Source organism: Anguilla anguilla, chromosome 2 (genome assembly GCF_013347855.1).
Source record: "Anguilla anguilla isolate fAngAng1 chromosome 2, fAngAng1.pri, whole genome shotgun sequence".
Classification (NCBI taxonomy): domain Eukaryota; kingdom Metazoa; phylum Chordata; class Actinopteri; order Anguilliformes; family Anguillidae; genus Anguilla; species Anguilla anguilla.
The window spans coordinates 47,710,802-47,724,376 of NC_049202.1; the positions used below are offsets into that span (position 1 = coordinate 47,710,802).

General features: G+C 38.1%; 3 protein-coding genes across 4 annotated transcripts; 2 read left to right on the forward strand and 1 right to left on the reverse strand.

The window, feature by feature from the left end:
• Positions 1 to 2,373: 2,373 nt before the first annotated feature.
• On the forward strand, positions 2,374 to 3,704 carry atp5mf (ATP synthase membrane subunit f). Of its 2 annotated transcripts, none has more exons than XM_035405839.1 (4): positions 2,374 to 2,495; positions 3,043 to 3,150; positions 3,272 to 3,388; positions 3,550 to 3,704. In XM_035405839.1, the coding sequence occupies exons 1-4, from the start codon at positions 2,480 to 2,482 to the stop codon at positions 3,576 to 3,578; spliced, it is 270 nt and encodes an 89-aa protein (XP_035261730.1). In that variant the 5' UTR covers positions 2,374 to 2,479; the 3' UTR covers positions 3,579 to 3,704. The 2 variants fall into 2 exon arrangements, with proteins under 2 accessions (XP_035261730.1, XP_035261731.1); XM_035405840.1 differs by lacking the exon at positions 2,374 to 2,495 and adding an exon at positions 2,615 to 2,778.
• Positions 3,705 to 6,554: 2,850 nt separating this feature from the next.
• ptcd1 (pentatricopeptide repeat domain 1) lies at positions 6,555 to 11,301 on the forward strand. The gene is made up of 8 exons (XM_035405837.1): positions 6,555 to 7,497; positions 7,576 to 7,716; positions 8,179 to 8,397; positions 8,488 to 8,589; positions 9,040 to 9,768; positions 9,900 to 10,016; positions 10,544 to 10,726; positions 10,899 to 11,301. Exons 1-8 carry the CDS (start codon positions 7,021 to 7,023, stop codon positions 11,049 to 11,051), a joined length of 2,121 nt encoding a protein of 706 aa, XP_035261728.1. The 5' UTR covers positions 6,555 to 7,020; the 3' UTR covers positions 11,052 to 11,301.
• A 285-nt stretch (positions 11,302 to 11,586) lies between these two features.
• bud31 (BUD31 homolog) lies at positions 11,587 to 12,999 on the reverse strand. The gene is made up of 4 exons (XM_035405838.1): positions 12,774 to 12,999; positions 12,514 to 12,636; positions 12,229 to 12,395; positions 11,587 to 12,069 (listed from the first exon to the last, which is right to left on the reverse strand). The coding sequence occupies exons 1-4, from the start codon at positions 12,865 to 12,867 to the stop codon at positions 12,019 to 12,021; spliced, it is 435 nt and encodes a 144-aa protein (XP_035261729.1). The 5' UTR covers positions 12,868 to 12,999; the 3' UTR covers positions 11,587 to 12,018.
• Positions 13,000 to 13,575: the final 576 nt, after the last annotated feature.

The following is a 13,575-nucleotide window of genomic DNA, read 5'->3' on the forward strand; positions in this document are numbered from 1 at the left end:
TTTAGTCATAAATAGAAACCCTAACACTGTATTATGTTTGTCAATACATTTTTTGACAATAACTACTAATTGTTTATGTGCCATTTTAATATAGAACAAGCAGGAGTATTCCTCTTGTGCTAAAGCGGTGTTTTTAAGAATGTCTAAATAATTTTAAACAATAAAAAGATATTTTGTTTCACCTAATTCTCCTTTTAAATCTAGGTGATTTGTCCAAACACTCCTTTCAACAGGGGACAGTTATAATCAAGCATTGTGCTTTCAAAACAGACAAAACAGTTTCAGGGTTTGATATCTGTGGGCTAATCAACAAAAGCCGGCAATAGCTCAGTATGTAAAACCCAGCCAGCCAATCTAAATGTCTTATTTCCTTCCATAATAATCAACATCATACTCTCCATATTATAGCCTATATTATATATTATATTCACTTGTGTGCATCAGGAGAATCACTGATTAGTCATCATGTTTTCACTTTCCACATTGTTTACTGTAAAGTTCAAGGAATTCATGCATGTTCTTAAGATTCACATCTAAATGTATACAACATACCAAGGGGAACAAGGGGAAATACTGAAGCTCGACTTAAAAAAGGTCAACATTAAAGTTTGTTATAAAATCAAGTTGCAAGTTGAGGACAATAAGCAGAACATTTAAAACATTTAGTGGTTATTTTTGCCACGCACAATGTGAAGCCCAAAAAAACACAATGTGCTCATGTTTCCGTCTCCCTCTAGTGGAAAATCCCTCCTAAAACACCCAGAAAAATCAACAAAAAACCTTGCGGAAAGCTCAAAGGTTGTACACAAATAATCTGTGGCCACTGTCTTTGGAATAGATATAACATATATGAGGGAGGGGAAAGCGAGAAGTACAGAGGTATCGAGAGTAGTGAAATGGATGAAATGTTGGAACATAAAACACTATTAATTTTCGGACTGCTACATTTTTATAGTTTGTGATAAAAATGCATGCTTTCAGAGAATCCGTGAACTATAAAATGTAAGGTTATTACTATTTAAATACACTATTAATATGGTGATTTATAGGTTGATTTATCAAAGGCTTGCAGGGGTAAATGGGCTATAATTTGGTAACTCAGTGGAGAAGATTTCCCTTCTGTGCACATTTGATGAGCAACAGCCAGTAAAGCTGACATCAACAACTAATCACAAAAAAATATTTGGCTTCTTTTTACAAGGCTTCTTTTACTAATACACATAAGATGTTTCTCTTTAGAATTATTTTAGGCAGTTACAGACCTCATATTAACAACAAAATGTTTGTCAATACAATTATATCAATATCATATGAATATTAAATAATAAGCTGTTGATTTTAACCACATGAACTAACCTAATGTTGAATTTTTCACAAGTTTTTGGTTTCAATATCAGTACAGTTTTAGTTAGTTTTAAGAGGTCTGCTAGTTTTATTTTAGTTTTCATTTTTTTAAGAAACTCTCATTTTTATTCTTATTTCAGCTCATGATAACATTTTTTTCCCCACAGTTTAGTTATACAATAATATCATTTCAGTATACAATAATAACCTTTTTGGGAATGCGCAATTCATTTTGCTTATTGATGAGTGATTGATGATGATGTGTAATAATGATATATAAAGACCCACAAGCACACAGCCAACCTCAACATTAACAATGGAGTATCTGTTGCTTTGGATTACTTGCCTAATCGTGCTTTGGGGAGATAGTGCGTCTTTAGGGACCATGCATATACCGTGTAGATATGTTTGCGGAGAACCATGAATGGCCTGATATGGGATTGCTATGGTGTTTTCTTATGCAAATTGACATGAACGGGCACATTAAATTTACAAACAGTTGAACAATACCGTTTACTGATTCTAAATAATGTTCGTAATATTTCATTTAATATGCCCTCTCTTTATCCAGATGAAAAGGGTTTTAAATTTAACAGCGCTGCACATGAGTCTGAATATCAGTCTTACTGGATATACTACCTTTAGCCACTGCAGTGCAAGGAGAATTACCATCATGTCTGCTGTATATTGTGACATGATCTAAAATTCTCTTACTCTGATGTCAAATTCAGGAGCATAAAGCACACACCCTGTCCGACCTGTAACAGGATCTATTGACCCATAACCGTGTATTGGGATGTATAGGCTATATATTTTAAAATATATTTCCTACTAAATCAGGGCTATTTGTTTTTTTTCCCCCTATATGAGCATACTTTCTCCAGTATAGTGAAATCTACCACTGTGCTGAGGTAGTATCCAAGGTACGGCGAGTAATGGCACAGTAAGGTCAAAATTCCATCATATATTTCCATATATTTAGCTGTTTTATCACCTACCCTCATAAAACATTGTTTTACTTTCAACCACAGGTCAGTGCAGACAACGCATTTGAACTTTGGCTCGAGAATCTGTTCGCACAGGAAGGTATGGTGTTCGCAATGGTCCAAAATTCGCGAATTGTTTGGTGTGCAAGATGGCTGACAGACCAGGTAAGAATGCGGAGTTGTTCATCAGTTCGACAATACGTTGCAATTACTTACCGTTGTTTAATTTGAATTCTGATTCAATGCATGTATGCACTAGCTGTTTCTCGAACGGCAGCCGATTAGTTGGCTAGCTGTTATATCGGTCAGGAGTTTCAGTCGAGGCTGTAGCTTACAGTCATTATAGCCACATTTCCCCTTTCAAGTCAGTCTTTGCTGTTACTCGTGCCGTGCTAAGTATCTAGGTTAGTTAGCTAGTTAGCTAACGAGGACCAAAAAAAAAATTGAAGTGAGTTGTGTCTATTCTGAAGTTAATTTTTCTACCAGGCATGCGTAGAATGTTGTGGAAGGTAGCTCGCTAGCTGTGTATAATAGTACAAGTCTCATTGTTTGCTATTTTGCTACATTGCCACAGTTGATTAAGTAAAGCTGTGTAGGTTAAAAAGGCTGTTATTTGTAATATGTTTATTAAACTCTTTCTAAATCTGCGGTTTATCCGTCTGTTGTATTGCTGTTTGCATGTAGCCTTTAACTAATGCAATTTCCTTTGCAGTGCCCATGGCCGAAAAGAGGCTGATGGATGTTAAATTAGGAGAGTTTATGGCGTGGATAGGCACGAAGGACTTATCTCCAAACGGAATCATCGCTGCTGTTGTCAGGGGTGAGTGTTCTGGCATCGGATTGATTGTAGAGAGAAAATACTTGCCTTGCATAAGATAAGATATATATGATATTCATGACTCCTGCCTCGTCGTTAATGTGCGGTTCTTCCTAATCTGCAGGCCACGACAGATACTACAACAAGTACATAAATGTGAAGAAGGGTGGCATTGGTGGGGTTGCTATGCTCCTGACAGGTTATGTCATCCTAAGCTACGTGTGGGAATATGATCACATCAGTGAGTTACGAGTTATTAATGGAGATAATTGTATCAGAATCGAACACCAGTTTTCCAATCGTTTCAGACATTACCTCTTATACCAAATATAATATTAAGCATTACATTTAAAAAGTAAGTTTTCCAAAAGCTCTGCTTTTATTTTTATTTCTTTTCCTCAGAACATGACCGCTGGAGGAAGTATCACTGAAGATTCTTGAGCCGTGTCATTCTTCAGAGTTATGTGAATAACACATGTGCACCCATTCTGCATCTGCACCAAGTGATATGTGACCAAAATAAAAATGTAATGTGTTGTGGCCCCGTTTGAATCATATCTGAATTGTATTATGTCTAGTTTGACTCTTTACTTGGATAATGGTACATGAAGGTATAAATAGGTCATTGAGGCAATCCTTAGATAATAGGTTTAATTAAACATTCTCAAACTGCCTCTACCAAACTGTTTGACTTAGGGTATGCAGTATGCAAAACAGTGCGATAGTGACACAAAGCTTTATTCTGACTGAAGTGTAAGACCCAATTGAGTTTAGAATTGGAACTGGGTGCTCAGTATAGAAGTTTTTTAAAAAGCATGGCCAACATTTTTTTTATACTTCAGTCCCCATTGTAACTGTTGTTAAAATTGATATTATCCCACTCAAATAATAATGAAATTCTACATTATGCATTTTGAACAACCAATATAATGACTTAATTCACTGTGATAATCACATTTTCCCAATTAATATTCCTTAAAGTTCATTTCAGATGAAGATTCTTAAAAATACACATTTCTATGCATTTATACCATAAAGGCTCACTGTTCTCATTTTGCTTGGAGCAGGTTGACAGCGTTTTTTTGCTTCTTTTTTTTTCACCACAGCAGATGTTATGATTAGGCCCCTGTAATATCATCATAACCAAATCTGGCAGTGATTGAGTCAGGAGAAGTTTCAGATGATAGCTGAAATTGCCTTTGTTCAAATTTATTTATTATTAAGAGTACAAAAGAATATGGACACATTTTTTCCATGCTGTCACAAACAGTTTCAGCATAACTTCCAAGTTATCATGCTAGTCTTAAAACCCACATTATATCATTTAAAAAATGACATGGTCATATTACACTTAATAAAAATGCAGTGTACCTACCTGTTGTAATTACTGATCTGTTTGGTAGAATATGCAAAATACTATTTGTCCACAGCAGATTAATTTCACTGTTGCAAATTAATTCTGGATATACTGTACTTTGTCTTGTTACACTCATTAGATATGTGTTTCTGCAGCTCCAATGAAATATCCACCAAACTTTCATTCTAAATCTGAGTCTGCAAATAGATTAAATAATGATCTATGAGAACTACAGTATAGCCAGTATAATCAATGATCTATGAGAACTATACAATATAGAAAGATGAAGCATTTTCCTCACTAATACCATGATCTTAATCTAATCGAGTGGTTTTGGAATTTGATGACTCATTTTCTTACTGGAGCTGGCTTCTTCAATGCGATCAAATTAATGAAAATGACAGAATTAGAGGAAGTGATCATCCTGAAATATTTCATATAATAATGAGGTTGGAAAAAAAGTGATTTGAGCACAAGGGAAGAGGTCATTCATAAGATACTAAGAAGCATGTGAATTTATGTTTTTTTCCCACTACAAGAAAAATAATTGGGCTAATTACTCAATGCAGAAATATTGATGACACTGAACCCATCAAAAACATTATGATTTTTACATACATACATATATATATATATATATGTACATACATACAAACACACATATAATATATCTACAAGTCTTGCAAGTCTCTGAAACTACTGGAGGGATGAAGCACCATTCATGCAAAAGATATTCTCTCATTTGGTGTTTTGATGATGGTGGTGGAGAGCATTGTCTAACAAGTTGCTCTAAAATCTCCCGTAGGTGTTCAATTGGGTTGAGATCTGGTGACTGCAAAGACCATAGCATATGATTCACATAATTTTCATCCTCATCAAACCATTCAGTGACCCCTTGGGCTCTGTGGATGGGGGCATTGTGTCATCCTGGAAGAAACCACTCCCATCAGGATAGAAATGATTCATCATAGGATAAAGGTGATCATGCAGAATAACTTTGTATTGATGTGCAGTGACCCTTCTCTCTAAGTGAACAAGTTTACCTAAACTATGCCAGGAAAATGCCCCTCACAGCATAACAGCCACCGGACCCCCTCACTGTTGGGTTCAAACATTTAGCCCTGTACCATTCTCTTGTACCCCACACAAGCACTCATCCACTTGTTGAGAATGCACTGAAACCCTACTATAAAATCCCTCTCTATGTAGTTGTCGATAGACTTCTTTCTGATAGTTTGATCAAGTACTGCATTGACATTATCAGTCATCTGAGGAAGAGTGGCTCTTGTTTTTTCTAATGCACAAGCATCACGGTCATCAAATTGACCACAATTTCCAGATATCCAGATTTCCAACGCAGATATCATCTTAGTCACTGTCCCTATTGAAACACTAGCCAGTATTTGTGACTGAAACTCTTGCCATCCATGCATCAATAATGAACCCTCTTGACATTTTGATCCAAAATCGAGGTCAACTGGGCCTGCTCAGCATTTTTCTACATGCCACAGAGCATGATAGGATGTTAATTGCTTAACTGTATCATGCAGTACAGCACACCTGTATGGAAGCATTTACATTTATTCAGGTTTTTAACTTTTGTCACCAGACTGTGTTTTTTTTTACACACACACACACACACACACAGGATTGTTTTTTTTTTAATGTTCTCTTTAACTTCACTGAAGACCTGCATGTTTACTTAGTGGATGGCTCGGTCACGGAAACGCGAAAAATCAGTTCAAGAATGCGAAACGAAACATATACGCATGAAATACCTATAACTCATCTGAGAAATAACCAACTTTCACGTTTGATGATCAACCACCCCGAACAGTATCTAGACAGCCTTCTTCCTGATTTACTGAACTTTGAACTAGGCAAATGCAATCAATATATGAATGTTTAAACTATGTTAAATTCGTGGCAGTGGTTCTTAAGTGATATCAAGCAGGCTTCACATATCAACAAAAAAATGAGTGCGAGTGTGATAAGAAAATAATTAGCTTTTGTTCTTGTAACTTCAACCAGGGGGATATCGCAGGGCAAATCACACACTCTGCCATCTACCAGTAGGTCTGGTAGAAAGCATTTTTCAGGATGTCGTTGTTCCCATGTGAGGAATCCTGTACTAGTACCAAAGATTTTGCTAGTACTTTAGGCTCTCGGTGTCTGTTAAAAGCTATTGCTCGAGCGATTATTAATAATTTGTAAAGCTTGTTTACTAATAGGTCTGTTTCGCATTCAAACCGTTGTACAGATATCAGATGTAAAAGTGTATCTTGCTGTTATTTGGTTGTTACTGCAACAATTAGCTTGATATCCTAGTGATGCAGCTGAAATACTAGCTAGCTACGGATAACTTGTCTGTTAAAAGTGAAATTTATAGACACGTAATGGTTTTGTAGGATAATGGTGGTTCGATATTGGTATTACTGTAGGTTTAGGTAGTGGAAAGGCCAGTATTATTTTTTCTTCTTCTGCGTGGTGGCGAACTTCTTGAGCTAAGCTCAGTAATGTCTACATATCTGTATTTCATGAAGTATTTCACAAGCCGAGTAAATATGTTTGCTTGCGGTGTGAAACGCTTAACTGTACCCACATCCCCATACATTTCTATTTGGAAGAATCCTTGGAGAATCGTGTGTCCTCTGATGTCGCTGCCTTCAAGGACAGATACACAATCTAGAAGATTTCACGTTTCGACTGTATCTTTGAAGAATCCACGAGACAGTTTAACATCAGGAATCCCAAAGGGGTGTGCAACTGGTGATGATGCCATTGACAATAAAACTGAGGAGGACTTTGGGTCCCATTCCAGAAACTTTGCAACCAGGAGGATTTTCCGAAAGACATCACCTGAATTTCAGGACCTGAATTACAGAGCAAGTGCTGATGAGAATGATACGGAAGAGTTGAGGCCAAGACCAGTCATAAGAAACACATCTTACTGGTACTTCCTTCAGTGCAAGAAACTGATAAAGCAGGACAAGGTAGAGGAAACTTCATACAGTTGCAACTGTTGACATGAAGCAATGCCGCTGTCTCTTCATGCAATTTGTCCTCCACAGCTTGCTGAGGCGCTAGATATGTTTGAGACGCAAATGCTGAAGGGTGAGCGTCTGCAGCCAGAAGAATACAACTACACTGTGCTGATTGGAGGCTGTGGACGTGTGGGTTTCCTCAAAAAGGCTTTCAAGTTGTATAATGATGTAAGTTTGTACATTTTGACAAGAGTGGTTATCGCATTTTGAGAAATGTGTTAAGTGATTTAAATGAGTGCTTTTGTAAATTTACATTGATTTAATTTGGTGGCTGTTATTTCTCCCTTTTGCATCCTGTTGCCCTGCTCATAGTTAGTTTTCTGTTTGGGAGATCTAGGGAAACCTGGTTGCTGCTTTCTTAACGATGTTGGGGTTGGTAAGGGTATTAATCTGAGTATCCCTGTCAGTTTCCAAAACTAGTGGTCTCATTCTAGCCATCTAAACATACCCCCTGCAGTTGCGTAATGATGCATGCACTTGATTAATTTCCCCAGTTAAAGAGAAAATAAGTAATTCGATTTTTTCTGGCTAAATAAAAGTTGTTTTAAAAAGAGATCAACTAAACGCAAAATGTGAAATGTGCATTTAGCCAGAAGTACTGTGAAGTTTCATGTCTTGTTTCATGAACAGATGAAGAAGCAAGGCCTCCGACCTACAGATGCCACCTACACTGCTCTGTTCAATGCCTGTGCAGAGTCCCCCTGGAAGGACTCAGGTTTGCAGCAGGCTCTCAAACTGCAGCAAGAGTTGAAGATGAAGAACGTTCAACTCAGCCTGATCACTTACCATGCCCTACTGAAGACCCAGGCACTTTGCTCTGACATCAGAGCCTGTTTTCACGTTCTGCGGGTATGAATGGATTGGGGGATTGTTTTTGGCTTCATGTAATTTTTCTTATCAGATGAACTGAATCTGCCATATTTTTTTATATTGCTGTAGGAGATGCTGCAAAATGGCCATGCAGTCACGCAGGAAACATTCAACTTTCTCTTGATGGGCTGTATTAAAGATAAAGACCAAGGATTCAGGTTTTCCCTGCAGGTTAGACTCGCCTTAGTGTATTCCGCCGTCATGTTACCGCATAAAATAAATGTCTACGTTCGAAGTATCTTGGGTTGCTGGGTAACTCGTAGGATGATGCCCTGTTGGTTGTAATGTCTCCCGAGGGTGGGAGGGTTTCAGTCAGTCAAGACAATTGCATGTCCTTGGATGCCAGCTACCCCCATTACCTGTTGAGCAGCACATGCAGTGTCTTACAAATCATGTCTGTGTAAGCCCAACTTGCAAACTGTGGAACAAGAAGCGACAGCTGAAGTTTCATGCTCGTCTGCTCTCTTCCAGATGCAATGAGCATTGATAAGCACGATTTGGCATTCCAAATTGGGAAGAAAATGTATCTCCAAGTTTGATTCTGCATTGCTTTCATAAGATCACCATTTAATCTGGGAAATGTATTAGTTGCCCTAGTTGTCTTTTTTGTTTTCGTTTCAGGTTTGGCGTCAGATGTTGAAGATGGGGATAAGGCCCAATTCTCACAGTTATAACTTGTTGCTGCGTGCTGCTCGGGATTGTGGTATTGGGGATCCTGCTCTGGCCTCCTGTTTGCTTCTGAGGAATGAAGAGGAGTTTGCCCAAAAAATTTCTAAAGGAAGGAGAGGTCAGAAGGCAAGAGATAAAGAAGAGCCACGTGTGATGGACATAGATGTCTTTGAAACCAGCCTTCTTCTGGACACAGAAGTTACTTCATTGAATAAGAAAGAGGCAGACAAGTTGTCCAAGGAAACATACACCCAGCCTCATATAAAGCAGAATAACTTAAATTCCTACATCACTTCAGAATTACAATCCATGAGCAGTAACCAAATGGTTCCCACTGAAACAAGCTCTCTACAGTCTTCAGTGGCCAGGGCCAGCTTTCCCAATCTTCTTGACCGAAGGATAAATATGACAAATGTCGTCTCCTTGGGGGCTGTGACTAGTGCCTCTGATCGGCTGGCACTGATAGGGAACATGGAGGGATTACTTAGCAAAATGGAGGCAGATGGTTTGAAGCCCGACATCAAGACTCTGACTTTGTTAGCAGATATTATAGCACCTGGTGAGCAATCAGAATTGAGCTTGCTCTTGGTTGCTGAACAACACAAACTAAAACCAGACATCTCTTTCTTCAATTCCCTTGTGCGCAAAAAGGCAAAGTCAGGGGACTTTGAAGGGGCAAAGGTATGAAATATAAAACTTAAGAATTAAAAATGAAATATACAATCTGTATTGTTCATATTGAAGTGCAGTTCAGATTCACCTTGAATGTAGGAATAACCTGCAAATTTACATTCTCAATGTCAATTTTTTAGGCTTTTTTGCCAGTAGTGGCGAAGATGGGTTTGGAACCTAATCTTCACACATACAGCAATTTGGCAGTTGCCTGTAGCAGAGAGGAGGATGGACTGCAGCTACTGTCAGATATGAAGGTAAAAGCATATTAATCTGGTGACAGTTATGAAATTTACCAGTAGTTTAATAGTGTGGAGTTGTGTTCTGCTTCATTAAAACATACACTAAACGGCCAAAAGTATGTAGATACCTGACATCCAACATCTCATCCAAAATTATGGGCATTAATATGGAGTTGGTCCACGCTTTGCTGCTATACCAACCTTCACTCTTCTGGGAAGGCATTATATTAGATGCAGAAGCATTGCTGCAGGGAGTTGCTTCCATTCAGAGCCAGAAGAGCATTAGTGAGGTCGAGCACTGATTGGCCGATTAGGCTTGGCTCGCAGTTGGCTTTCCAACTGATCCCAAAGATGCTGGATGGGGTTGAGGTCAGGGGCTTTCTGTAGGCCATTATTGTTTTTCCACACCGTTCTTAACATACCCAATTCTAGAACTAGGGGGGCCTTACCCAAACCATGAAAAACAGCCCAGACTGTCAAGATACTTTTGGTCATGTAGTGTAATTCTGGCTTGTTTCAATGCTTCCCTTCTTTTTTTTCAGGTTTCAGGTATTACTCCCAATGCCCATGTATATAGTGCTCTAATCAGTAGAGCTTCCAAGCAGCTGGATTACAAGTACCTGAAAGAGATCCTGAAAAGTATGAAGCACAACCAGGTTCCTGCAACAGAAGTCATCATAAGGCAGCTAGAATTTGCTGCTCAGTACCCACCAAACTTTGACAAGGTCAGAATGTGAAGCGATTTAACTCACAACGCAGACAGACTTAAGTCTAACCTAAATGTACAAGTAACAGAATCATATTAACTTTCCATTAAATTTGGTAATCACTGTCAGTATTCAGAAGGCAACAGTTATGCTTTTAACATTTACATTCTTGTATACTCTTCTTTTTCAGTACAAAGCCAAAAACAACTACCTGGAGAAGATTGATGGCTTCAGAGGGTATTACCTTCAGTGGCTGAAGTCAATGCCAGGACAGAATACTCCACATCCTTGGGATAAATATAAACCACCAAGAAAGGAACCTATGAAGTCTGAGGGCAGTTAATAAATCAGCCTACCCAGAAACAAATAATGAATCAATGATTACAAAAAATCTATTATACATTAAAGATGTATATGACTGAGAGATGCTGAGAGTTATTTTAATGTTAAGAGTATTGACAAAATTTGTTAAAATAAATAGCTGTATCATATTGAAATACTTCATAATAAAGTGAAAATAACCAAAAATTGTTATTATTATTATATATTGTTATCAGGTTTGTTTCTTCAATAAATAAACTACTTAAATTTTATATTAAAGATTTCCTTAACAGATTAATTGTATTGCATTAAATACTTTAACAACATAGGTTCTTAACCGGAGATGTAGATGAGACCTAGTGCTGGCAATCGGTGTAAACTCCTTATCAAAATTAGAATACAAGCATGCCCTTGTCTGGGGACAGCAGTTCTCAACCCTTGTCCTGGAGTAGCCTGTACATGCTGGTTTTTGTTCAACTAATCTTTTGATTAGCTCTTTAGTGTCTGATATTTCTAGTACATCCAAAGCACACTGGAAGAAAATGTATTCACTGCAATTTAGTGAAAATGTGAAAATTTTAATTTATTGTAGTCAATTACATTGTGTTGCCCGGGAATTAAATAAACCTGGATAGGAACTTTTCACGGCAAATCAAAAAAAATAAAAAAGGGTGGTAACTAAAGTAAATTAAAAATAGGTTCAAATAAAACATTCCTTGGTCCAGAAATGCCACTGATAATGCCATTGTCAGCCAGACTACAAGTAGTAAGCGTTCACAAAACTTCCTTAACTGTTAAAAACTTGAACTTGATACTTTAAGAGTATACATCCTTTGCAACTCCAGATTTGTTATTTGATTTCACAACAGTAAAACGGTCATTGTCCAGGAATATACATCAACATGACAGGACAATCTTTAAGTTATAGGCCTTTGATGTTTACAAAATGGCTACAGATGGTCTTGAGGCGCAGAAAAGAAAACTGCATTTCAGCCAGAGCATCCTCTGCATCCACAGTGAGTGCATTCAACAATCCTGCCCTATGGGAGGGGGGGGGAAAGACATTTAAGAGTACAAGTAATGTATACCATAATTTCGACTGCTCTGTTTACTCAAAAGATATTGAGAAGTTAGGCTTTGACAGAGCTCATGCATTACTGTTACATAATATAGAACATGAAAAAAGAAATAGAGCTCACCACTTCAAGTTTGCTTTTCGGCACTCTGCAGATGCAGTTTGTTCCGAAGTTTGTATCTCTGGTCTGGATGCAACGTAAGCAGCACAAATTTTCATAGCCCTGCTTCTTCCACTTCGCGATCAGGTTCTTATCTGCATACCCTTCTTTGATGCAGTACTCGTAGAGCTCTGTCGATGTATTTCGCCACAATTTTGCAAGTCAATTTGGGCAAAGATTGGTAAAGAAAAATGATCTGAGTAAGTACACCATATCTGCATCGCATTCAGCAACCGGCCGCATACGTACCTCTACTGATAGCCTTTCGTTTGTAGAAAAGGTCGAAAATGTAGCGGCTCCGTTGATGGTGCAGTCTGAAAATGGGCCACAGAGATTCCACTTTCCGTTTGCCTTCGTGTGGCTCAGTCTCGGCTGTGATTAAAATCAAAGTCATGATATATAAATGTACCAATCGACCACATAAATTGGCTTACCTTGTTAGCCACCATCATGTTCACTGCCGCTGCTAAAACGTTAGCAATCAACGGTCGTGATTCTGTCGAACTCACCTTCCCTCATTTTTTGATCCAGCTCATCCAGAGTTGGTTCAATCAACTCCCACCCGTCTGGAGGCGGTTTTCTACTTCTTTTTACCTTCGGCATTGCTGAAATAGTACAAAGACAACAAGCAGTCGCAAAAAGAATATCGCTGTTGTTTCCTCGTCTTTCTGTCTTCTTTGGTTTCCTTTAACGGCGGTTTACAAACAGCAAAGGGTGCACTACTGCCACCCACTGATCAGGAGTGCGAACTGAGAACTAGTTGGGGCTATCGAAAAAAAAAAAAACCTCAAATTCTGTTAATTAACCGCGTTGCTTTCAACTACTGTATGAAAAAACCTCATGCAGTGAGCATCTAGTTCCTCTCCTATCTCCTGCAAACTTGTTCTCACCTCTCATAACATCTTTCTCTCTTATATTTGCTACAATCATGACATTGAAAACAGTTTTTACTTCTCCACAGAAATCACACTTACCTGAGTTGTGCTTATTGACAGCATACAATGTGCTATGTAATCCTGTGTGACCAAGTCTAGATAAAACACTCTTCACTTTCCTTTTAAGGTCAAGTTTTTTCAGCACTGATTTTGAAGCTGAACCATATGTTATACACCCATAATCCAAAACTGACCTAATTAAGCTTATTGACTTCAATGGTGATCTGTCAGCTTCCAATTCCGTGCCAGCTACACATCTCATAACATTAAAAACGTTCTTACATTTAGTAATTACTTTTTCAATGTAGATACTCCATGTGAGCCTGGCATGAAACCAGACCAACAGGTATCTAAAAACATTAACCCTTTCCAAATA